This window comes from Notechis scutatus, chromosome 4, assembly GCF_049901735.1.
Source record: "Notechis scutatus isolate UNSWTSFEM ecotype Mainland chromosome 4, rNotScu1.2, whole genome shotgun sequence".
Lineage (NCBI taxonomy): Eukaryota > Metazoa > Chordata > Lepidosauria > Squamata > Elapidae > Notechis > Notechis scutatus.
This window is the reverse complement of record NC_142012.1, coordinates 59,567,813-59,594,553: the sequence shown is the minus strand read 5'-3', so window position 1 is coordinate 59,594,553 and position 26,741 is coordinate 59,567,813. Positions and strand designations below refer to the sequence as shown.

Below are 26,741 nucleotides of genomic sequence, written 5' to 3'. Positions count from 1 at the left end.
AATAAATGCATTAACAACAGTTTTCCTTAGATATACTCTACATCCCTTGACAGCTTGACCTCTGTAGGGTTTACTCCAGACTATGCACATGTTCATGTACATTCGTGAAATAAGTAATACAATCTGATCAGAGGGAATGGACAGAGAGCTTTCAACTCATATTTCAATGTTGCTGGTGAATTCACATGTGCTGATACCTTTACCAAAGCACTTAGGAGGACCAATAGCTTAAGCTCAAGAATGTTCCGAAGTCCTGAATGAACTCCAGGCACAAACATTACAGTTTCCTTCCACCAAGCCTCATCCTTATTACAATTATTTCCTGAAGGATGTTGTCATTCCACAAGTGTCATTTCCCTACAAGAAATTCCTTACTTTCCGGGATGCCAGGAATTCCATCCCCCGAGCCACCTGGAAGCTGTAGCAGATGAGGTCCTGTAAGCTCAGAGAAGCTTTGCAAGGCTCCTCAGACGTTGCTGTAAAGAAATAAAAATGAACTTATATACAATGCATAAGCTACTGCACATCCTAGGCAATATAGTTAAAATTGTAGTAGACATGGTGATGATGACATATTTTCCATGGGAAGTGCTGAGGGTGGTATCTATCCTTCATCAGTTGAATTAACAGAATCGAATATTTTCCACAGGAAATACTCTTGTCTAGTTGACAGATATTTTTATTGGTTGTATAACAGGATTTTAAGAAAAATCTCATTATAGATGAATGAGAGATTATCAGTGAATGAATACCCTGGGAACATCTGACCATGGATGGTGAAGCTAAAGCAATGCCAATTAATATTAACAACCTTGCTAATTTGAAGGTTTCTTCTCATAGAACTTAATCCTTGATTCCTTCGGATTGTTTAGGTCAGTGGTGGCTAACCTTTTTGGGCTCCTGTGCCAAAAATTGTGCGTGTGCTTGCACTTGCGCACCAGCACCCAGAAGCAATGCGTGCCCCCCCCCACACCGCCCCCTTACCTGCACTGTGCATGCGCACATCTCCCAGCTGATTTTCGGTCCTTTTGAGGCATTTTCCGGCCTCCCAGAAGCTTGAGGGAAGCCTCTGCAGCTTTTGGAGGCTGAAAAATGGGCCTATTTTGTCACTTCCGGCATTTCCAGAAATACCAGAAGTGACAAAACGGGCCTGTTTTTCGGCCTCCAAAGGCTGCAGAAGCTTCTATCGAGCCTCTGGGAGGCCTTAAAAAGGCCTCAAACATGCCAAAAATCATCTGGGAGGCACACGCATGTGCAGTGAAGTAAGTTTGGCTGGGGCTCTCACGCCTGCACAACTGGCTCTGCGTGCCACCTGTGGCATGCATGCCATAGGTTTGCCATCACGGATTTAGGTGTGTACAGGATTTTATTTCATATTTTTTTATTATTCATTTCAACTTTGGTCGTAACATTTGCTTAAAAAATTATGGCAAATCTCACTTTCTCCTTCTTCCACATCACTGAGGGATCGCTCCTCGCCGAAGCCCGAGCTTGTTGAGCTCTGGCTGCTTGCAATGCTGTCCAAGCGTTTCTTTAGGTCTGCAGTGAAATCACTGTGTCCTCGCCCAGATCTGGTATTATTGGTCTGTGGCAATTAAAACAAATAAAGAACAAAAGAGGCAATCAAATTTGTATCATTTTCTGTGATGGCAAGAAAAAGGAGGATGCAACCTCGTAGTTTTTAGTTGCTGGTAAATAATGGAAGCTATATAACAGGAGATGGAACAAAATTTGGCGAAAAAGATATCACCAATTTTGCTGATGCTACATATTTGCTTTACACATGCAAAGATTCCACATCACTAGTTAATCTATGTCATCTTCATCCTTCCTTTAATGAATGTCATTGTTACCCCACATTTTAATGTGATCTGCCGCTATTTTTGGCAGTTCAGCCCCAGAAATGCTGTTGGTATAACCCTTGGTTTGACCAAAGTTGCCTTCAGCTGTTTTAAACCCAGATGACACTCTTCTGCTATCAACACTGAAGATGCTTCGTTAGATAGTTTGTTTACATGGAAGGCTGCCATTTTGTTTTTTTTACCTCAGGCAGCAAAATGCTCGTGGGTGGCTCCGCTCAGAAATCTGTCCTAGGCATTTATGTCTGAGCTTTACATGGATTAGATTCTTCGTGATAACACCATCGTACCTAACTTGGGACCATTGTGTAATATGATAAAAAGAGCCTCAAGGAAGCAAATGCTATTGTACCGGAATAACATTGGCAAATGTCCCAAACTGTATCCTGATTAGTCAATGGCTTCATGTTGAAATGTTAAATTTATATTCTTCTGAGAAAAGAATAGGAGTCTAATTGCTCACCACATCTGTTGCATCTGTTAATCATTGCAAAGTGTGAAAAGGACTTAGGAAAAGTAGAGGAAGATAATAGTGGCCACAAAATCATCCACGGGGGGCCTGGGGTTGATGGCTGACTAGAAATTGAATCTGCTACACTTGTTCCAATACCTTAACTACTATATCACACAATTTATTTATTTATTTAATTTGCCAATCGCTTATAAGATATTAGGTATAGGTAAAAACATAAGTAAGAATACAGGAAAAAGGTATGAATGAATGGGGACAATAGGACAGGGACAGTAGGCACGATTGTGTGCTTATGCACGGCCCTTACAGACCTCTTAGGAATGGGGTGAGGTCAATAGTGGATAGTTTAATGTTAAAGGAGTGGGGGTTAGAGGATGCAACAACAGAGTCAGGTAGTGCATTCCAGGCATTGACCACTCTGTTGCTGAAGTTGTACTTTCTGCAATCAAGTTTGGAGCAGTTTACATTGAGATTTGTATCTGTTGTGTGCTCTTGTATTGTTGCAGTTGAAGCTGCAGTAGTCATTGACTGATAGAACATTGTAGCAGATAATTTTGTGTACTACGCTTAAGTCTAACTGTAGGCAGCGTAGTTCAAGGTTGTCCAAGCCCAAATTTCAACCCTGATGATATAGGGTATTCTGTTGCGAGCAGAGGAGAGTAGTACTGTTCTCGTGAAATACTTCTGGACTCGCTCGATTGTATTAATGTCCGATATACAGTGTGGATTCCAGACAGATGAGCTGTATTCGAGTATTGGTATAGCAAAGGTTTTGTATGCCTTAGTTAGCAATTCAATATTACCCGAGGAGAAGCTTCAATGTTCAACAAATTTGTTGAACAATGTTCAACAAATCTCATTATGAATACAGTGAATGGTTCTCCAGGTTCTGAAACCTCACCTTGTATGGAACAAAATCATTTCGCTTGCTTCTTAAGTAGACAGACAAATTTCCAAACTTGCAATATTCCACAATCACCATGAGTGGACCTTAAGAAAGTACAGTGAGAAAAAAGGGCAGATCGTGAAAACAGACCAAAGTATGTTTAACGTTAAAACAGAATTTAAGTCAACCATCATCAGATAGAATCTTACAAGCCTTCAGATAGCCTCAATAGTCAAGAGTATTAAGCAGCCATCAACCTGCCCCACTGATTAAGTTTTCTATTAAATATCTCTGCTTAGTTTTGTATCTTTTTTTTCTTCATGGCTAAACTCCAAGAAAGGTCTACAAGATGAGTTCTCACGTCAATCCATTCATTCATCCATTCAGAGATGTTCTTAAGTAGCAACACTCACCTCCTGGTTTTGTGCAAGCTCCAAGTAGGTTAACTACATTGAGATGATGGCCAATATGAATAAGAATTTTAAGTTCAGACATCAAGGCTCGATGTTCACTGTGTGTGGCACCCTCTACAAAACAAAAGGCACACAAATAATAGCAGTAACAGAAATATTTCTTAAGACTTATTAGAATTAGAATTAGAATTCTTCTATTTGCCAAGCGTGATTGGACACAAAAGGAATTTGTCTTGGTGCAAATGTTCTCAGTGTACATAAAAGAAAAGATCATTCATCAAGAGTCAAGAATCATAAGGTACAACATTCAATGATAGTCATAGGGTACAATAAGCAATCAAATCATACTAGGAAACAGTCAATATAAATCATAAGGATACAAGTGACAAAGTTACAGTCATACAGTCACAAGTGGGAGGGGATGCATGATAAGGAGTGATGAGAAGATTAATAGTAATAGTAGTGCAGACTTATTAAAAACCATGTCATAGTTCTTTACAATCCTCTCTAAGCGGTTTACAGAGTCAGCATTTGCCACCAACAATCTGGGTCCTCATTTTACTAACCTTGGAAGGATGGAAGGCCGAGTCAACCTTGAGCCGGTCAGGATCAAACTCCTGGAGTGAGTAGTGAGTTAACCTGCAGTACTGCATTCTAACCACTGCACCACTATGGCTCTATTTAATAAACTGAATTCCATAAATTGTAATCACAATTTATCCAACTGGCCTCAGTTAGTTGAGCTGCCAACTTCCACTCCAAAGGTGGGAAAGAATTACAAAATCCATCAGGTCTATCTAGCTTCTTTGCAGCAACATAAGATAAACGAGCACCTTAAAAGTTTGCTCTAAACCTCAAGTCACATTTACTAAAGTATCTTACAGGAATGGTCACTCCATCCGGAGTTCTTTTGGACTTTCCTTGGAGCAATTAAAATTTGTATTTTATGCCTGTTCTCTGATGTTGCAGTAGATTGTTTCTTTCTACTGTAGACAAGTCTAAATTATGAGAGGAGTTTTTTTTTTAAGGCAAATCACAATAGAGATCAAAATAGTATTTTATCAAGATTTCTGAGCAAACTTAATAGAGATTTATTATTATTAGAAACTGCATAGAGAATGTGTATATACAGAGGTCTCTAAACTTGGCAACTTTAAGACTTGTGGACTTCAATTCCCAGAATTCTCCAGCCAGCTATACTGACTGGAGAATTCTGGGAGTTGAAGTCCACAAATCTTAAAGTTGCCAAGTTTGAAGACCTCTGATGTGCATAGGAACTAGGCATTAGTTAATGTGTAAGAGTCCTGCAGAATTTACATATACAAATACCACGTGTAAGGAATATGAGGGCAATCTAAGATGACCAATTCTTCAGTCCAGCAATTTATCCATTGGTCAGAAAATTTAGATAAGGTAACTTTTTACTGTCATTTTTTTTATTGAAAGCACACTGGCCCACATTAAAAAATGACATTCTGTTGCCTGCTTTCAAGAGAAAGTGTATAGTTACCCAAACACACACATAACACACATGTACCCATGCTACATACATGGGTATAATAATGACTCTATTCTTTCCATTTAGATGATACATGCTTGCTAATATTAAGAGGTTTGTATTGTGTAAAACACTGTCCAGCAACAGCTAATGATTACCCAGAGTAGATAGGAAATGCAGAAATGCATCTGCTAATACATTAATACTATTAATGGACATATTACCTGTCTTTTGGTAAATAAAGACAATGGTCTGAACCAAAGAATAAAGCAGAAAAACATCTTTTATCCCTAAAAACAACTAAATACAGAACAACAATTCTCCTTGTCCAAGAGTTATAATTGTAAGTTTGCTTATCATCGCTTCCTTGCTAGGTGTGTGTAGATTCTTGATTCTTACCTTTAAGCATTTTGACAGCTACAGTGCTACAAGTAGTTGTTTTGTCAATGCCAAATGCATCAGCTTCGATCACTTGACCAAATGCTCCTCTCCCAAGTGGTTTTCCTAGATACATAGGAAAAAAGAAAAGAGGGATATTTATCCTTAAATGGCAGGAAAGAAATTTACCCATTCCATTAAAAAAATGTGGAAGAAGGAAAAAATCTAATTAATAGCAATAAGACTTATATGCCGCTTTATAGTGTTTTACAGCCCTCTCTAAGCGGTTTACAGAGTCAGCATATTGCCCCCAACATTTTGGGTCCTCATTTTACCCACCTCAGAAGGATGGAAGGCTGAGTCAACCTTGAGCCTGGTGGGATTTGAACTGCCAAATTGTAGGCAGCTGGCTGCAGAAGTGGCTTGCAGTACTGCACTCTAACCACTGCACCACAGAGGCTCCTTATATAGAACATATAATATAATATAGGGTAGAATGCTATCCTAGTTGGTGATCCTCACAAATATGTTTCGATACTGGCCGTGGAAACGTTGTCATCAAACCAAATATAAGGTTCAATCAGAATAGAGCTGGAAAAAACCCTGGTCTTCTAATCCAACCCCCTGCAGTTCCTACTGTTAGTAAGTTTGTCCTTAATTCCAAATTGTTTCTCTCCTTGATTAGTTTCCATCCATTGTTTCTTGCCTTGCCTTCTGGTGCTTTGGAAAATAAGTTGACCCCCTCTTCTTTGTGGCAGCCCTTCAAATACTGGTTCCCGCTGGTCCTTCTTTTTCTACATTGGCCATACCCAAATCCTGCAACCATTCTTGGTATGTCTTAGTCTCCAGACCTTTAATCATCTTAGTTGCTCTTCTCTGCACTTCCCCCTTTTTTCAATGTCTTTTTGCAATGTGGTAATCGTATCTGGACGCAGTATTCCAGGTGTGGCCTTACTGAAGATTTATAAAGCAGTATTAATATTTCATGTGACTTTGATTCTAACATTCCTAAGAGGTCAGCCAACAGTACTATAGCCATCAGGGGACTGACACTGGGGTTGCTTGACCACCAAGTGAGTTTGTAGGTGAAGCAAAATGGGAGCTACAAATATCCTGATCAATTGAAAAAGAAGAAGAGGAGGAGGAGGAGAAAGAAGAGGAAGAGGAGAAAGTAGAAAGAAGAGGAAGAGGAGAAAGAAGAAAGAAGAGAGAAGGAGAAGAGGAAGAGGAGAAAGAGGAGGAGATGATGACAGAAGAAGAAGAAGGAGGAGGAAAGAAAGAAAGAAAGAAAGAAAGAAAGAAAGAGAAGAAGAAGAAAGAAGAAGAAAGAAAGAAAGAAAGAAAGAAAGAAAGAAAGAAAGAAAGAAAGAAAGAAAGAAAGAAAATTTTGCTTCTTATCCAAGAAGCTTCATCAGTGGTGGCTGGTTCAGCCTTCTTCTTCCTCAAGGAAAAAGAAAAAAAGACTCCACCTGCCTTTCGGGGGAGGGGCAGGGGAAGTCTTATACAAAGCCATTCTTCTGAGGAAGCAACAATGTCGACGATACAGCCTCGTTCAGCCCCAATGGTTCAAAATCAGAAACCTGATGGCCCAGAGCCGTCCACCTAATGTCACTTTTAAGAAAGGACAGGTGCCAGGAAGGCCTGTTCTCCTCTGATGACAAAGTCCTGGCTGCCAACTACATAAATCTGACAGGGGGAAATTTGGGCCACTCGGTGACCAAGACCACGTATTCCGGTGATCGTGAGAGTTTCTTTTCTGGTTAAAATAGTGACTTCACTACTCAGAAATGGTGGAAATTATGGGCGATAGTGCCGTCTTTTTCTATATTCCGCCACACGCCTCTTTTGACTGTCTGATGGCCTCCCTCCTTACCTCAACTAAAAGTTGGGACCTGGCTGGCTTCCAGTGCTAATTAAAACCCATGAACCCTCCTGGGAAACTCAAACAACTAACCGGCTGACAATGAATATGTTGAAGCACAGCCCTGTCAACAACCTACGACGTCTACAAATTTACTCTGTGGCCTTAGGAACGCCCACATGTTCTTTGCATGTAAGAATTTTCCCAGTGGAGGTGCCAAGCACAAATAGGATAACTTTCTAAGTGTCCTGTGATTTTCCCCTTATATCCTTATATCCAAAGGTGGGTATTCAGCTGTTTCTGATCAGTTCTGGAGAACAGGTAGTGGAAATTTTTAGTAGTTTGGAGAACTGGACAAATACCACCTCTGACTGGCCCCGCCCCATCTATTCTCCGCCTCCAGAGCCCCAGCTGATTGGCTGGGTCTTCTTTCATTGCCCTGCACAGGAGAACGGAGCTGGAAAGCAGGTTAGTGGGGTGGGGAGGGAATGGAGATTTTACAGTATCCTTCCACTGCCACACCCACCAAGCCAAGCCATGCCCACAGAACCGTTAGTAAAAAAAATGGAATCCCACCACTGTTGCAGGTATGGACTAACCCAGGGTCTTCAAACTTGACAGCTTTAAGACTTGTGGACTTCAACTCCCAGAATTCCTCTTCCAGTCATGTTAGCTCAGGAATTCTGGGAGCTGAAGTCAGAATGGTGGCCATGATGGTTTGATTGAAGTGTCTCAACATGTTTATGTGTATTGATTTGACCAACATTCAGCCAACATTTCATTCCGCATTAGACGTATCAATCTTCCTTGATGTGTTTGAAAATTTTCTCTCTTGGGGTCTCCACTTTAGTTCTGCACATTTTGAAGCGTATTCAGCTGGTTCTGACTAGTTCTGGAGAACTGGTAGCGGACATTTTGAGTAGTTCGGAGAAACACCTCTGACTGGCCCCACCCCCATCTATTCTCTGCCTCCCAAGTCCCAGCTGATCGGCTGGGTCTTCTTTGGTTGCCCTGCACAGGAGAAGGGAGCTGGAAAGCAGGTTAGTGGGGTGGGGAGGGAATGAGGATTTTGTAATATCCTTGCCCTGCCATGCCCACCAAGCTACACCCACTAAGCCACGCCCGCAGAACTGGTAGTGAAAAAAAAATTGAATCCCACCACTGCCTATATCCACCCCCCAAAAATTCTAGTTTAATGGTTATCAGGAGTATTGGTCCCAAGGAAGAGAGCAAACCTAGCTTCAGCCTATCCCGAGGGAATTCCCATTTGTTGGCATCGTAAGGGAGACGTTCACACTGCTCATCCATAGGGACTTCATCAGGATCCATGATGATAGACAGGTAGCCCGTTTTTAGTTCTCCTCCATTGGCCTGAAAGAAACACAATACCAACAATAGCAGCTTACACTTATGACAGGTAAGTCCTCAACTTACAGCCACAATGGAGCCCAGAACTTAGGTTGCTAAGTGAGCTTTTGCCCCAATTTTATGACTTTCCTCTGCACATTCATTTAAATGATTCACTGCTACAGTTATTGTTAAATGAGTAACACAGTTGTTAATCTGGTTTCCCCCTTTGACTGAGCTTGTCAGAAGGTCGCAAAAGGGGATCACATAGCCCCTGGGCCTCTGCAACCATTATAGCTGCCACAGAGCAGTGGTGGCGCAAGTGGTTAGAGTGCAGTACTGCAGGCTACTTCTGCTGACTGCCGGCTGCCTGCAATTTGGCAAGTTCAAATCTCACCAGGCTCAAGGTTGAGTCAGCCTTCCATCCTTCCAAAGTGGGTCAAATGAGGAGCCAGATTGTTGGGGGCAAGAGGCTGACTCTATAAACTGCTTAGAGAGGGCTGTAAAAGCACTGTGAAGCGGTATATAAGTCTAAGTGCTTCTTGCTATAGATGTGAGTCAGTTGTCAAGCATCCAAATGTAAATCACATGCCCATGGGGATGCTGCAATGGTAAGTATGGAAAAATGGTGACGAGTCCCTTTTTCCAGTGCCGCTGTAATTTTTGAACGAGTCGCTAGGTGAACTGTTGTAAGTCGAGGACTACCTGTATTGAGTCACCTGCCCTCTCTCACGTTTACTAGCATGAGTTAAGATTTGACATTTCCTTTTTTCTTCTTCTTCTTCCAGAAATGCAAAAACGTTGTTTCCCACAAGAACTCTATGAGGCACGTACCCATCAACCATCATTAGAAACTTGCTCTATTAATATTTGAAAAGGACTCTCTTTCTTTCTCTCTCTCTTTCTTCATCTCTCTCTCTTTCTCTCTCTCTCTTTTCCCTCCCTCTCTCTCTCTTTCTCCTCTCTCTCTCTCTCTGCTCTCTCTCTTTCTCCCCAGATTGTTGGGGCATAGGCTGACTCTCTCTTTCTCCTCTCTCTCTTTCTCTCTCTGTGTCTCTCTCTCTTTCTCCCCAGATTGTTGGGGCCATAGGCTGACTCTCTCTCTTTCTCCCTCTCTCTCTTTCTCTCTCTCTCTGTGTCTCTCTCTCTCTTTCTCCTCAGATTGTTGGGGGCCATAGGCTGACTCTCTCTCTTTCTCCCTCTCTCTCTCTCTCTCTCTCTGTGTGTGTGTGTCTCTCTCTTTCTCCCCAGATTGTTGGGGGCCATAGGATGACTCTCTCTCCTTCTCCTTCTCTCTTTCTCTCTTCCCCCCCTTTCTCTCTGTCTCTCTCTCCCCCAATTAAAAGCAAAAATATTTGCATGCTTTCATTCCTGCAGAGTAGCAGGAATGTGATGCCTCAAGAAGGCAGGGAGGGGAGCCTCTGTTGATTTCAAGACAATGCCGAGAAGCAGACAAAAGAAAACCCTTCAGATTTCATTTGTTATGCAAGACTAATGCCAACAGAAACAGTGGGGGCGGAGAGTTGATTTCATTACCCGTTTAACAGTCCGGAGAATGATTATGAGGAGCAGCCAGAAGAACATGGCAATGACTGCTGTTCCAACAAGAATAATGAGCTCAAGGTTTGTTTTCTCCTCGGTCCCTGGGAAGAAACAATGACATAATTCATTGATAGGCTCCAAAGCCTTTTGGGATGGGGTCATCAGCTGAAATACTCAAAAGGGCACTCTTGTCCAAGAAAGAAAAAAACGTTAGATGCCCAATACCTAACAAGTCTAAGGCAAAAAAAACAAAAAACAATACCCAAACAACCCTGTCAAGAAAACATCAATTTTTTTCCTCAGAACAAAATACAACCATCGCATCACCATCATTGCTTCCTGTACCACGCAAATACTAAGCACAAACATTGATTACAATACTGTCCCGGTAAACATATAATCAAGTTCTTCTTCACTACTCAGAGATACCCAGGGCTGGGCTGCTGGGGGTTCGCAGGGGTTCAGGAGAGCCCCTAGCTAAGATTCTGTCCAGTTCGGAGAACCCTCAATTCTCACTCCTGCCTGGCCCCGCCCCCCCAACCCACCTCACCCCTCCCAGGAGTTCTGATGTAACCCGTTTTGAATACAGGTAAGTGCAGGGTGCGCACAGAGGCTCAGGGAGGGTGAAAAATGGGCCTCCTGGAAGTTCAGAAAGGCCAGAAACGGGCCCGTTTCCAGCTTCCAGAGAGCCTCCAGAGCCTCCGGAGCCCGGGGAGGGTGAAAATGTCCCCCCCCTCCCTTGTGGTGCACGAGGCCGACTAGGCCACGCTCACCCAGCAACCGGGCAGAAAACCCATTGTTAAATTTTTTTGAAGCCCCAGCCCTGGAGATATCTACAGATCAGAATGTGATTAGGAAAATATTCGAATGTGCAGAAATGAAGAAATTAATGTTGGCAATTAAGGAGAAAGAGCAAACTGATTATTATATGATATGGGATCGATTTTATCAATAGTTAAATAACAACAGTGGAAGTTAGAAACAGGGAAACAAAATAAAGAAGATATGTTAAAAGCGATAAGTAAATATTACAACTAGTACATTGAATATTACTATTTGAATGTTGTAGAGTTAATATGTGGAATATTACTATTTTAATATTGTTGAATTAATATCAGTGTAATGAATGATGTTGCCAATTTTGATTATTGTTCAATAAAGATATTGGTACTCAGACAACACACTGTTCCATTGAAGATGGAATTATTATATTAAAAATGTATTTTAAAAAAAGTTCTTCACTATTCTGGTATAAGCCAGAGATTTACATAGCCAGGGATTCACTAGTAGCTTATGGCAGCACTAGTGACTTAAGGCCAAACAAATGAAAGCCAATATTGAATATTTTCCCATTTAAAACAATGGTAGGTTTTTCAGTTGGCCTGAGTCTTTCAGCTTGGTAAGATAGGGGCAACTCCAGAAAAAATGAAACGTCTGCAAGCAAATAACCAAGCTCAGAGAGCAGCAAGGACTCTATTGTCCAAATAATGTACATACATTATTTCCTTTTGGGACCAGACACAAGTAAAAAACCTAGACCTAAGGAGAAATGTCCTGACAGAACAATTAACCAGTGGAACAACTTGCCTCCAGAAGTTGTGGGTGCTTCATCACTGAAGGCTTTTAAGAAGAGATTGGATAACCATTTATATGAAATGCTATAAGCTCTATTCTATTCTATTCTATTCTATTCTATTCTATTCTATTCTATTCTATTCTATTCTATTCTATTCTAAATGTGACAGTTTAGTATAATGAATACATATCAAGGAGAAATCCAGGCTGCATGAAAAGATGGGAAGTGTCAAGGAGCTAGAAACGGCTCAGTGAAATGAAAGAGTAAAGACAAAGTATAATCAGGCTTAGGTGGGTGGTAAGCCAACTCCATGAGAAAGACTAATCTTATGAAGGTGAATGGAGAAAGTGAGCTTCAGTAGAAGGGGATTATTGGGTCAACAATGGGACCCGATTGGCCTTTCCCCAAATGTTCTCCAAATTTGTGGGATTTCAAGTCCCTATTATTAGTCAATAGGCCTGGATTTACAGTTTCAAAACCACTTGAGAGGGCAGATGGGGATAAATGAAGGAAATTTGGTAGTTCAACCCATATGAAGGACAGACACATGGACTCAACAGCACAAGCGAATTCTCGTCTAGTATATTTTTTAGAATGTCTGAGGACCAAAAATTGATCTTTAGAATAGAAATAGAATAGATAAGATAGAATAGAGCTGGAAGGGGGGGGGGGAGAGAGAGAGAGAGAGAGACAGACAGACAGACAGACAGACAGACGTACAGTGAGAGTGAAAGAGAAGGGGAAGGGAGGGAGAGATCAGAGACAGACAGACAGACAGACAGAGAGAGAGAGAGCAGAGAGTGAGAGATCAGAGAGGCAGAGAGTAAAGCTTTAGTTGTTTCCACTAAAAAAAGGAAAGAAAACATCCTAGATTCTGAGGAAACACATCTTATTTATTGAAAAACTAATGCTATATATTTGCACAAAGGATTATTTACAGACATTTTTCATCCAACAATAAGAAGTTGCTTAGTACAACACATCCACCTCAGGCTGGAGATTGTAAGAATAACAGGATGTAACTCTGACGTGCTAGTTTTTTTTTAAAACAAACTCGTGACACTAAAGCAGTACTTTTGAAAAAGGAAATAGGGAAATAGTATATTAATATTTAAACATATTAGCATGAAATCACAGGGCTGTGCATTCAGTACCAGAACAGTGTTTTGGAGCATGCAGAGTTTATTCATCTGAAACTTTTTCAAGAAGCTGTATCTTTTTCTAGGACCACACGTTAGTTGCAGAACCGTTTGAAACCTCAAGAAAGATGCAGCTGCTTTAAAAAGCTGAAGACAAGTACCATATAATATTTGCATTGATGTGGGCTCCAAGAATTCTCCAACACTGGAAGTTTTTAAGAAGAGATTGGACAACCATTTGTCTGAAGTGGTATAGAGTTTCCTGCCTGAGCAGGAGGTTGGACTAGAATACCTCCAAGGTCCCTTCCAACTCTGTTATTCTGACTGAGAATCTCTATACACATCTTTTTGAAATAGAACCCAAAATACTAAATAGCCTTATTCAATGTCATAATATAAAGAGTTTGACATTTGACATTATTTAAGTAATTGGCATACTTGGATCAAATTAAAAGAGCCACTTGGAAAATATCTAATTGTAGTATATATACTACATTTAGATATTTTCTGAGTGGCTATATATATATAACCCTAACTCTAACCCTAACCCGATAGGATGGATGGATAGATAGATAGATAGATAGATAGATAGATAGATAGATAGATAGATAGATAGATAGATAGATAGATAGATAGATAGATAGATAGATAGACAGACAGACAGACAGATGGACAGATGATAGAGATAGATAGATGATAGATAGACAGACAGACAGAAAGATGATAAAGAGATAGATGGTAGATAGATAGATATGATAGATAGATGATATAGATAGATAGATAGATAGATAGATAGATAGATAGATAGATAGATAGATAGATAGATAGATAGACAGACAGACAGACGATAGTTAGATGATAGATAGATAGACAGATGATAGATAGATGAAAGAGATAGATGTTAAATAGATAGATATGATAGATAGATGAGATATAGATAGATAGATAGATAGATAGATAGATAGATAGATAGATAGATAGATAGATAGATAGATAGATAGATAGATAGATAGATGGCAGAACCTAGGGGCAGATTGAAAATCCCTATGCTGCCATTACAGAATTAAGTCTAATTTCCCCTTACTAACTCTAAGCAGGCACCGCCAACCATTAGCTGAGAAGATTCCAGTGCATAAACTTTTAGCAAAAAATCAGTTTTATTGAACCTTCATGTATGAACCTGGTCTTTCACCAAATTCCAAGGTTTTTGCTTCCACTTAGATTTTTGGCACTTCTGCCATCCAGCTTCTGGACTTCCTGTATGGCCCCAGATTTGGCAAGTTTGCTTCTCTTCAGCTCTGTTTTTATTTATCAATTGAAACTAGTAGCATCTGGACTTGCATTAACAGAGTGAACACAATTCCAAGGAGTTCACTAACAGAGGTAGCACAATTCTAAGGAAGGAAGGACACAGAAAGTAAGACTTTCCAACATCACCGTGGGAACGCATAATGCCACCAACCTTCCACTTCAAAAAATGCATCTGCCTTTGTACAACCTAGGACGTTGCAGGCGTGGCACATATAATGACCTTCATCTTCTTTTCTCACTCTTCGTATGGTGAGCCGTTGGTTCCCATCTTTCAGGACAATACCTTGTAGAAGAGACAACAAGGAGGGCAAGTGACTTCTTTTGCTATAACTCCGAATGGAAGCATTCTAAAAGAATTCCACCTTACATTTTCTATTTTGAACAACTGAACGACGGAGCTGGGCCTAACATTTCCCTGAACCCGAGCTTGTTTGGATTAGACTTGATTTTTGGGATGAGGTTCTGCCCTACGACATAATTAGTCGTGATAATGGAGATACAGTATGAGTGAAACCAGGGGTGGGATTCAAAAATTTTAACAACTGGTTCTCTGCTCGGTTGCTGGGTGGCCGTGGCCATCGTGGGCGTGGACTAGTCAGCCTCCTGCACCATGGCAGGAATGGCCTTTTCACCTTCCACAGGCGCCAGAGGCTTTCCTTGAGCCTCTGGGAGGGCAAAAACAGGCTCCCCCAGGCTCCGGAGGCTGGAAACGGGCTCGTTTCTGGACTTCCGGAACTTCCGAAAGGCCTGTGTTTCACCCTCCCCAGACTATCCTTGAGCCTCTGGGGGGCAAAAACGGCCTCCCCCAGGCTCCAGAGGCCCTCCAGAGGCAAGAAACAGGCCTGTTTCCAAACTTTTTGATTTTCTGGGAGGCCCGTTTTTCACCCTCCCTAAGCCTGTACTTACCTGGGATCCAAAACACATGGAGACTCCTGGGAGAGGCAGGGCAGGGTGGGCAGGGCCCGCCAGCCTTCAGAACTACCAGTTCAGTGAATCAGATATAAACTTAACATCCGGATTGCTCCAACCTGTCCGAACCGGCTGAAATCCCACCTGAGTGAAACCAGCCCAACACAGTTCTATTCTTAGTAGAGGTTTCCAATCAAAGGCCATGACCTCAGTACCAATCTGACAACTATAAATATAATTAATCAATAGTTGGTTGGACATCTATGTTCCCTTATGGAACTATAGCCTTATCATTTTTTGTTTAATCACATTTTTTTCTATCAAATTTTTGTTTGTTTGGTTATTTTGTTTAATCAACAAAAAATAAATCAGTTGGCAATGGTTTTCATGCTGCAACCCTTCTATATGATAAATTAATTGCATAATGCCTTTGTGAAGAAAACTGGTGACTTACTGGGATTAGAATTGGGCAAGAAATTAATGTAGCTCTTATTAATAGATATAACTGACAGGCATCCGCAGGGGATGTAGTTGATATCAGACAAAAGGACACCGTTTTGTTCATTGAATGATCAATAATGACTGATAGGAGCATTTAAGAGACATAATGGAAAAAGTATTTCTTAGATAATTCTATTTCTTGGATTGGATAAGCAGTACATTGAGCATTGCAACATCAGTAGGCAATTTAACCTAAGCAATTGGATAGAGGAGAACTTTCTCACCTGAATCTTCAATAAGAGAATTATTGTTTTTAAACCAAGCGATATGAGGGGAAGGAATCCCACTTGCCGTGCAAACCACTTCTATTGTTTCGCCAATGTTCGTTGTCTGATTCCGAGGGTGTTCTGTAATTGTGGGTGCCACTGGTTCTGTTTGCAAGAAATGCAGATGTTAAGAGCAGGCCCTGAAAAACATTCCCCCTCTAGAAAGGCAAACCCGAAAGCAAATGATGCTTCATTATAATCAATGGGAGGAACACAATGGTTACTAGCAGTGATGGCATTTTACAGGTTTGGCCCGGTTCAGGCAAACAGGTAGTAAAAATTGCTACTGTTCGGCTGAAGTGGTAGTAAAAAAAACAGCTACCGGTTCAGCTGAACTGGTATTTCTTTCTTTTTTCCTCCCAACGATCAGCTGTTTCAATGATCAGCTGTGCCGGGATCCCCCTTGCTGCCTACTGCTTTGCCCAGGAGGCTTCCCTGAGGCCCAGGAGGCAAAAAACAGAGCACGGGGAGGGCTGCAAAAAAAATAAAATAAACCATGCCCACCCAGTCACATGGCCCTGCCTACCTAGCCACTCCGACAGAACCGGTAGTAAAAATACTTGCATCCCACTCCTGGTTAGTAGCCTTGTTAGAAAATCTTTCTTAAAATTGCAGACTGAACACGAAGTGTTCCAGCATAAATACATGGAATTTGTTTGTCAGTGATTTATTTCAGGAGCACAACCTAAATCCCTGGGAGATGTGCACATGGCCCCGAGATAAATCTGATCAAATTTAACGGTTAAGGTAAAAAGAATAGGGAAGTAATCCAGAACGTAGTCAACAATAACTCAACTTGATTTCCATTCACTTTAAATGAAATCGAATGCACTTTTGGCTCTAGCTCCACTCACTACATTTGAAGTGTAGACTCTGGCATGCCATTCAGGTTCCAATGCAGTCTTTGGCCCCATAAAGTTGAACAACCCAACCAATGTTTTTACACTTCAAGAAAAGACACACTTTGACAACAATCTTAAATATATTTATTTCGGTATGTTCCCTTTATGCTCTGTAGTTTCTTGTTTTGCAGGACAATCACTGCTTAAGTGTTAAATTGCTCTAGGGCAGGGGTATCAAACTCAATTTTATTGAGGACCACATCTGACCTCAGGGGAGCAGGGGAGGGGTATGGCTGGGAAAGGTATGGCCAAGGCCCACTCGTTGTCACTCATCGAGGCTCCATTTTTGGCCACGATGGCCTCCTGCAGCCTTCTGCCAGTGGAAACGGAGCCCGCGGAGGACATACGTGGCTCTCTTAAGCTTCATTTTTGCTGGCAGAGGTACTATGGGCCAGTCCTTTGCTGTTTTCAGGGCGGCCCTGTGGACCAGATCTAAGCACCCCATGGGCAGGATCCAGCCAACGGGCCTTGAGTTTGACATCCCTGCTCCAGGGTGACCTCCTTAGACAATGATTGCCAAAACTAACAACACAACTTCCTGTCATTTGAGGCTGGGAAACACATGAAAATTATGCAGTGATTTCCAAACTTGCCATTGGACAAAATGATACGGCTCTCCGTGTCCACCATATAGAGTCTTTGTCTACCAATAAAATTAACTGTCCTTGCCGCAGAGCAATTAGAGGAACATGACAGTTAAAGCTAGGATCATGTATATAGAAACACAGGTGAACCCGATATTTTTTTGTGTATCGTTGGACGGATTCAATGTGGGTGAGAAATAGATTGAATTGAAAATTGAATGAAACATTTCTCCATACAGCATTGGGCTTACCATGAACAGTGAGATGTTTGACAAGGCAGCGCCGAGTTTTGCTCTTTCTGTCCAGAGCGATGCACACGTAGTCCCCACTATCTTGAAGGATGATATTTTGGAGAAAGAGGCTCAGGGTAACCGTCTCCCTATCGGCCTTCATGGTGGTGCCATTCAGTTTCTGGAGGGCCTCCAGATTCTTGCAAACAGGCATAGGCAGTCTATCCAGGCGCGTTTCTGAAATTCGAGGGCTGAATTTAAACCAGGTGAGGCTTTCAAAGGTGTGCTTGTCTGCGGTGCATTGCAAAGTTACGTTGTGCTTCTTAATAGGCTGGCCTTGAGGCTGAAGGCTGATCTCAAGGCCTCCTGGGAATAAAAGGAAAAGGATCAGAAAGGATCTGAAGGAAATGATCAGAGAGCCATTGCCTGTCCTGCCCTAAGAGCAGCGGTGGGATTCTACCGGTTTAGGTTGGTTCGGGCAAACCAGTTGCTCCAAAGATCAGCTGGGAGAGAACCTGTTCTCTCCAACAATCAGCTGTTGGGCCTACCCACTTACCCCGACTGAGATTTATTTCCGGGTTTTCCAGCTCAGCTGCTTCGCACGGCACAGCGGATCACCGTGCATCAGCTGTTTTACACACAGGGCTTGCAGCAGAAGGTGAGTTGCAAACGCTGTGCACATGCAAAGCATGCACTCACCGAACCGGTTGTTACACCGGCTGAATCCCACCCCTGTCTAAGAGAGATTAATACTTGATGAAAATGTATATTGTATTGAAGTATTGAAATTCAGAGGCATCTGATAGGAGAACATCCACAACCCCTCAAGTCAAAGCCTCAGCCCTTTTGACATGTATGAAAAAGGGAGAAGCTTTTGATCAAGTAATTGTGGCTGCCATCTTAGCCTCTCCTGGAAATGTTGTAGATGAGTGAACTCTGTTTCTGCTTGCTACTTCAAGGATGGGCCACAGACTGCAAAGAATATTCTTTCAACCCGGGGGGGGGGCGAAGCTGAAATTTCTGAGAAAACCTCTTCCTTGAGGAACGTTTTAAGGCCATAAGCCTGACATTGGACGCTAGTCATCCGCTTCCAATTCTGAAACATCCACTCCAAAATCTGAAATATTTCCCCCCCTGTTTTGAACCCACCAAAACAGACTGGGTGTTCCTTGATCCCAGCCAACTTATAGCAGTATAACAGAGTTGGAAGGGACCTTGGAGGTCTTCTAGTCCAAGTGGTTGCCAATTTTGCTGGTCCATAGAGAAATGTCACCCCCAAAGCACGCCCCCCTCAAGCAATTAATCCAGGCTGCACGGGAACACAAGGCTGCGCCACCCACATGGCCCGTGGGAACACAAGGCTTGAGTTGCTTGTATTGCGAACAATACTAGGTAGTAAGGGGAAGGGGGAAAGGGGGAAAGGGGAGGGGGGAACTTGCCCCACTCACCCCATGCACCCGGCCTAGCCGCTGGGCTGCTTCTTTCTGCTTCTTTCTTCTTCTGCTTTTGGCTGCATGCAAGGAAAGCAGCAAAAGTCTTTCTTTCTCTCCCCCAAACTCCTCCAGAAATGAGTCTTTGGGACCCTGCAAGGCATCCTGATCCAAGAGGCTGCACCAGCACGATGACTCTCACAAAGACTCATTTCTGGCGGAGTTTGGGGGAGAGAAAGAAAGACTTCTGTTGCTTCTGCTGCTTTCCTTGCATGAAGCCCAAAGTCTCTCCCCCTCTCTCTCCCTCCCTCCCTCCCTCCCTCTCTCTCTCTCTCTCCCCTGAGAACAAAGCTGGAGATGGTATCCTGTGATCCCAAATAAAGAATGATCGATCGGTAGGAAAATGGGGTGGGGAATTTTCCTGAAGACTTTTGGGGGAATTTTCCCAGGGTCTTTGGTCTGGGGGATTTAAAATGATGAGTTTGGTGATCCCTGAGGTCCAAAAGGTTGGTGACCCCTTTTCTAGTCCAACCCCCTGCTTGGCCTTTTTGCCATGATCTTTTACGGTCATTTGGAAAGGGAGGCATGCTTTGAAAAAATGTGGTAGATGGGTTCGGTAAGCAAGACTTACTAGTTACATGAAATGACATGATTCTTTCACCTTCTCCAACTTTATTATTCGCTACGCATCTGTACAAGGTGGACACATTTGCTGCTTGAATCGTGAGGCTGCTCACCGTCTACAAGAGAACAAGGGGTTTAAGGATACGGTCTTGGGCTGATCTTCTGCAAAATGAGTCAGTGGAACAGGTCGTCATGTTAGTTTAGCCAAGCTACTCCTTCTACTGCAACACAATCCACCCTTGTTGGATGTATTGGCATCTGAAATTTAGATGGTCAAGTTGACTACCCTCTTGGATGAACGGAAGTAAAACTGTCATGCCCCTGTCGGAGTCTGAATCTGAGGAGGAAGACGAACAGCTGACAGGGAATGGGAGTGTGGCTCCATTGGCTGTGGATGAAATTGGGAAAAGCAAAGTCCGGCTGGGCATAGCAGAGGAGAGGTGGAACAAGGGAGAGGGATTTCAGAGGAAGACCCAGACCCACCCCCTCTTCATCCTAGGGCACGCAGGGAGGAATGGAGAAGAGAGCAACATGGGCTGTGTGGCTTATGGAGGAGGAAAGGGCCCTGATTTCCTTCATTAGCCACACCTGGGAAGAGAGTTTAAAAGAGATGCATGCTGAGTGCAGCAGCTGCTGGGAACAAATGTGAGTTTATCTCGTGTTGACTTTGCTTATCTGTGTTCCTGGTCTCTTTCCAACCATATTGAGTTTTGACCATGCCTTCATGTCTGGAATTCTTGCTCCTGTTCTGCCAAACTAATTACCTCAGTTTGGCTTGATTGAACTTATAGTTACAGTTTTTGTTGACCACGTTTTGGACTTGATTCTCTGCAGCCAAAGGTTGTTCCTGGGGGAGTTTTTCTCCAGCCAGAAGGTAACCAGGACATTGGGGCAAAGTTGGAGCTAATAAACGGACTCCTACCTATTATCTGACTGTTATTTATTTATTTATTGATTTGATTTGATTTGTCAATTGCTTACAAAATAATAGGTATAGGTATAAACATGAGTAAGAATACAGAAAATAGGTACAATTAAATGGGGACAATAGGACAGGGACAGGAGGCACGATGGTTGCCTTTGTGCCACGGCCTGGGTCATCACAAAAACTGTTGACCATTCTTCAACTCTCTTGCAACAATAGTCAATAGAGAGTTTATTATTGCCCATAAAAATCCAGAAATGAAGTGAAGCTGAAAAACCAGCACATTCTCTAGAAATAACTTGATATCACATGATCAGGCCTGACTCAACCCTGACTCATGTAAAATTTAGTCCTATTGGGTTCAGAATGAATTTTCTGCTTAAGAATTGATTCATTGACCTAAGAATCTTAATACAAATATAGGCAGTAAATATTAAATAGTTGCTTAAAATTGCAGCCTTAAGCTATAAACGAAACTGCATACTTGCTGAAGAAAAGCCATTACCTTATGGGGCTTAACGCCAAATAAAAACACGTATGACTGTTATCATTATCATCATTTCTATATTGCTTCTCATATCATATTAAAAGTCTCCATGAACAGTTAAAATGCCATTTCTGACTAAACTCAACTGCTCAGTTTCAACTCTTTTAAATGTTACCTTTTGTGAACCTTTTGTAAATCCTTTAAAATTAGCATTTCAATGCATATATTTATGATAATAAATGTTAGGGATGATTAATAATGGTAACAAAAAAAATACCTGCCAAGTTTGTTTAGCTTGACGCATTCTACTATCAAATCTATTTTACCATTAAGTTACTGGGGCTAAATGATAACTAAGACCAGCAGATAACATTCTGGAGCCCAGGAAGAATTTATAATTCTTTCTCTGTTTTCGGTCACTGAATAATGTCATTTTCTGTTTTATGCACACAGTTCTTTATTTATATGGAATTTTGTTTATGCACAGTGCAAATTGCAATATAGAAACTTAAATTCTACCACCTAACTTTCCAACAGCTTTGCAAATAGCAAACAAAAAATCAATATCTCACCTTCATTTTCCCAGCAATAGCAACAAACTGATCTTTTAAGATCTCAATCTGATTTCCACCTCTTCGGTCTGCTATGTTTTTCCATTTCTTACATGCATAGGGATTATTCCCAATTCCAGCTTGGCTGAGAAAAATCAAAGAAATTTCATCTTGATAACAAAATGATCACAAAAAAAGTATCACAATTGTTAACGGTAGGTGGCAAACTACATTTTTTGTGTGCAATGCTTATTGTGGAGCATTATCTCTCCAATACTGGCCAAGTATCTTGCATATACTGTATATAAAATCTAACCTAATGTTTTTGTTTTTATTGTTTTTAGAAGTTTTTAGTATGTTTAACTAATATATTTTTTAATTGTCAGCCACTCTGACTAATTGGTGGTATAGCAATTGAATGAATGAATGAATGGATGAATATAAATTGTCAGGAAAGTGAGATTAAAAACCATGTTCCTTGTGATCTCACTTTGCATGAATCACTTGGAGTAGGGAAATGAAACCATCTCATGTCTAAGTGTAATTAAGGTCTTATTTCCAATATGTTGTAGCTAACTGATCAGCTGAGCTCCATGGGAGCTCTTATAGCTGAAGATGGAGTTAGGGAGATAGAAGTTGCCTATAAGTGTTTTATGAATATAGTGACTCAATAAGAATATCTGATTGTGCAAACAACCTTGGTCACCATGATATAAAAAAAGATGGTGAGACTCTAGAAAGAGTGCAGAGAAAAGCAACTAAGATGATTAGGGAATGGGAGGCTAAAACATATGAAGAATGGTTGCAGAAATTGGGTATGGCTAGTTTAATGAAAAGAAGAACAAGGGATAGCTGTGTTCTAATATCTAAGAGGCTGCCATAAAGAAGAGGGGGTCAAAGTAGGAAAAGAAGCAATGGGTGGAAACTAATCCAGGAAAGAATCAATCTAGAGCTAAGGGGAAATTGCCTGACAATGAGAACAATTAACCAGAGGAACAGCTTGCCTCTAGAAATTGTTGGATCTCCAATACTGGAGGTTTTTAGGAAGCGATTGGGCAACCATTTGTCTGAAATGGTATAGGTTTCCTGCTTGAGCAAGGGGTTGGACTAGAAGACCTCCAAGGTTCCTTCCAACTTCCATCCTCTTATTCCTTTCTCAGCTTCTGTGCCCTGCAACTGTGCAACATTCAGTTCCAAAAATTCTTAGCAAAGAGTCTATATTCAGAAGAGCCATACCACATAGAGAGAGAAGTATTCACTACTGAAGGAGCATCCCCAATTGGTTGGTTATAGCACTGAAAAGCAAAAGTCCTTATGTGCCGCAATATTTTTCTGCATCTCCTATTTTAGGATCATACATAGACTCTGATATGATGCCTAAAAGTCCTTGCTGCTATATGCCAAGGAATATTCTCAGGCCCTCGAGGTAAATTTTCCTTATTTTGGCTAGCTCCAGCCCTATAGATATTAAAGGTAAGGAACAGTTGTTTTGCAAATAAACCTCCATTCATAAAATCAACAAATCGGACGGGAATTTTGTTAAAAGAAAGGCAAAGGTTAACATAGGAATCAATATTTCTCTGGATTGCCCAACCTTGCATAGGAAATAGTTAGGCACCAAAGGAAGAAGACAGAAAGGAAGTTGTTTTCAAAACAACAACAACAGGAAAACAGATTCCCCTTTTCTTTTTCTTTTTTTTTGAATTCTAAAAGGAAGTCTGTTCTTGTGCAAAATTCAGATAAGGGAAGTGAAGTGGCCCTTGGTCAGAAGCTCACTCTATCACTCCTACCATCTATCAAGGGGTTTCCACTGACATTCACTTTCATAGAGATAAGACACCCAGACAAATGAAGGCCTGGTGTGCCCCCCAAGAGAGAAAACTTGGGGGAGAGAACACTACAGATCTGTTATATGTATCAGCAACAATAAAAACTTCCAGAACTGAGAGCCAGCAGTCACCTAGAGCCAAAATCCAGCACACAAATAAAACTGGAGGGAATTTGAGTAGTTTTGACACACACACACACACACACATATCTATAGCTACATCTATATCTATCTATAGCTATAGCTGTACCTATATATTAAGGAGGCAAGAATAACCCTGTTAAAAAATTGATGGACAAAGGCAAAGGAAGGGCTCTCGTGGCACTCACCAACCCCACAAATCCGTACTCTTTTGGGCTTCCCAGGCATGGCCACAGAACCATGTTTTAACCTCTTTTCAGAAGGCCAGGAGACGGGGCCTGTCTCACCTCCAGGAGAAGAATTTTCCAAAGGATCAGAAGAGATTTCAAATACCAACTTAAAATACTGTAATGTCCACGAGGCTGAGTATCAAAACGTCTTTGCTTCCTGCAAAGAACGTTCGCTTCACAGCTGGCTTTTACCTTCTTGAAGCAGGGGCCATTACCTTGCAGCCTTACTCCCGAGTCGCCCAGAAGAGATTTGTTGAGAGATCTCCAAACACCAACGCAAGGTATTTGTAACCCAATCAAATGTGGGAAAAGCAATCACCAGGAACTTGCATTCTACTTACTGTGGATTGAAAGTGCATTCTTCTTCCAGTTGCCAGGACCACTGAATGCGGGTCACCATTGGAACTGCGTACACTGTACACGTAAGAGTTTGGGTGGAGCCATGCTTGTAGGAATCCACAGAAGTCAGAAGAGCATTCTCCCCAATTTGAGGTGGAACTGGCAAAGGAAAAGATAAGTATAAATGAGTAGCAACCAGCTGGAAGTAATTCTGTGAGACGAGATGGAAGAAACAATGCCTCTCATTCGCTTTCTGTTACTGAAGTCCTCTCATTAGAGGAAACTTTAATGCCTGCCAACTCTGGATGAGTCTACACTCATCAAGAAGAGTACTACACTCCTCTGTTCACAACAGAATTCCCTACATCACCAGGCTTGAAATTTTGGGCTTGGACAACCTTGAACTACACCGTCTATGGTTTGTTCTGACCCAAACCCTTTTCCGGGAAGACAAACAATAACCAAAGGGAACAGAAAACTTTTAATGAGTCTTACGAATCCCCGGTTAAAAGGCTGCGGCAAACTCATTAACTTTGATAAACACAAACCTTGCCAAAACTGTACGAGACTGCCAAAAATCACAGATAAGAAATATTTCACAATACAAGAGCCTTCAAATACCAACTTAAAATACTGTAATGTCCACGAGGCTGAGTATCAAAACGCCTTTGCTTCCTGCAAAGAACGTTCGCTTCACAGCTGGCTTTTACCTTCTTGAAGCAGGGGCCATTACCTTGCAGCCTTACTCCCGAGTCACCCGTGCTAATTGCAACTGCACTTTCCTGTGAGCAATCCTACATGTACATGCACTACATGGAGGGAAATGAGCAGTGGGGTGTCACAAGGTTCCATTTTAGGCCCAGTACTCTTCAATATCTTCATTAACGACTTAGATGAGGGAATAGAAGGGGAACTTACCAAATTTGCAGATGATACTAAGCTGGCAGGAATAGCTAACACCTAAGAAGATAGGCTCAAGATCCAGATGGATCTTGACAGACTAGAACACTGGGTCGTATCTAACAAAATTAAATTCAATGTAGAGAAAAGTACAGTCCTAAACTTAGGCAAGAAAAACCAAAAGTACACATATAGACTGGGTGAAACCAGGCTCAATAGCAGTAACTGTGAGAGGGAACTTGGAGTCTTAGTGGACAACCAGCTAAATATGAGCCAGCTGTGTGCAGCAGCAGCCAAAAAAGCTAATGCAATCCTAAATTGTATTAACAGAGGGATACAGTCAAGATCAAGGGAAGTACTGATACCACTCTATAAAGCCTTAGTAAGACCACACCTAGAGTACTGCATCCAGTTTTGTTCACCACATTATAAAAAAGATGTTGAGACTCTAGAAATAGTACAGAAAAGAGCAACCAGGATGATTAGGGGACTGGAAGCTAAAACATATAATGAAAGGTTGCGGGAATTGGGCTTGGCTAATCTAGTAAACAGAAGGTCCAGGGGAGACATGATAACAGTCTTCCAATATTTGATGGGCTGTCAGAGAGAGGAAGGGTCAAGCTATTTTCTAAAGCACCCAAAGGCCAGACAAGGAATAATGGATGGAAACTGAACAAGGAGAGATTTAACCTAGAAATAAGGAGAAATTTTCTGACAGATAACAATCAACCAATCGAACAGCTTGCCATCGGAAGTTGTGGGAGCGTCATCACTTGAGACTTTCAAGAAGAGATTAGACTGGCATTTGTCAGAAATGGTGTAGGGTCTCCCGCTTGGGTGGGGGGGTTGGACTAGATGACCTACAAGGTCCCTTCCAACTCTGATTATCTGTTATCTGTTATCTGACTATGTGTAGCCATGAACACTATACACGTGTAAAAGTCATCAACGCAGAGCTAGCAAACGGATTTTAAGCTTTATTAAGCTTAAAGGTAAAGGTTCCCCTCGCACATACGTGCTAGTCATTCCCGGCTGTAGGGGTCGGTGCTCATCTCCATTACAAAGCTGAAAAGCCAGGCCTTCAAGCATTCTCTAAGTTTTAAAGGCATCTAACTACCTCCTAACTATCAACTGTAGGGAATAATAACAGAACAATGGATTCAATCTTTAGCTTGAATGCTCAACGAACTTTGGCTTCATACTAAATGAAAAATAAGCAACCACATTATGACTTTGGGCTGCATGCCAACCAGCAAGGTGGCACTTTTTACCCCCTGATCAACCATTACTCCTTTTCTTTCCTCATTCCAATTTAAGTGAAAGGTTAATTCATTTCTAGGAGAAAAGACAGAATGTTGCACCAGAATGGGCTGTGGCAGACAGAATAAAAATCTGCTTCCTTACTCATTTGGCACCCAGTTAAATGATCACAAAAGAATTCATGCCTTTCAAAAGAATTCATGCCTTTCTTTGGTGCAGTCAGATTCTGAAAGTGAAAAACTCCTCTTTGCACCCTGAAGCATTTAACAGAATAACAGAAAGGGTTGGAAGGGACCTTAGAGGTCATCTAGTTCAACCCCCCCTGCAGAAGCAGGAGACCTTAAACCATTTT

The 26,741-nt window shown here is 41.7% G+C and overlaps 1 protein-coding gene across 2 annotated transcripts in view; it reads right to left on the bottom strand.

Moving 5' to 3' along the window:
- The window catches only part of KDR (kinase insert domain receptor), an 84,807-nt gene that overhangs the window by 11,925 nt on the left and 46,141 nt on the right, over positions 1 to 26,741 (bottom strand). Inside the window, exons 10-22 of one of the 2 annotated variants that reach the window (XM_087963513.1) lie at positions 24,232 to 24,388; positions 21,713 to 21,836; positions 19,736 to 19,844; positions 17,696 to 18,040; positions 15,917 to 16,063; positions 14,434 to 14,565; positions 10,251 to 10,357; positions 8,603 to 8,738; positions 5,528 to 5,632; positions 3,631 to 3,744; positions 3,233 to 3,321; positions 1,441 to 1,585; positions 376 to 476 (exon numbers count right to left, since the gene is read on the bottom strand). In XM_087963513.1, the coding sequence (XP_087819639.1) occupies positions 376 to 476; positions 1,441 to 1,585; positions 3,233 to 3,321; positions 3,631 to 3,744; positions 5,528 to 5,632; positions 8,603 to 8,738; positions 10,251 to 10,357; positions 14,434 to 14,565; positions 15,917 to 16,063; positions 17,696 to 18,040; positions 19,736 to 19,844; positions 21,713 to 21,836; positions 24,232 to 24,388 (1,811 nt within the window). The remainder of the gene's footprint in view (positions 1 to 375; positions 477 to 1,440; positions 1,586 to 3,232; positions 3,322 to 3,630; positions 3,745 to 5,527; positions 5,633 to 8,602; positions 8,739 to 10,250; positions 10,358 to 14,433; positions 14,566 to 15,916; positions 16,064 to 17,695; positions 18,041 to 19,735; positions 19,845 to 21,712; positions 21,837 to 24,231; positions 24,389 to 26,741) is intronic. The other variant, XM_087963512.1, reaches the window with a different exon arrangement.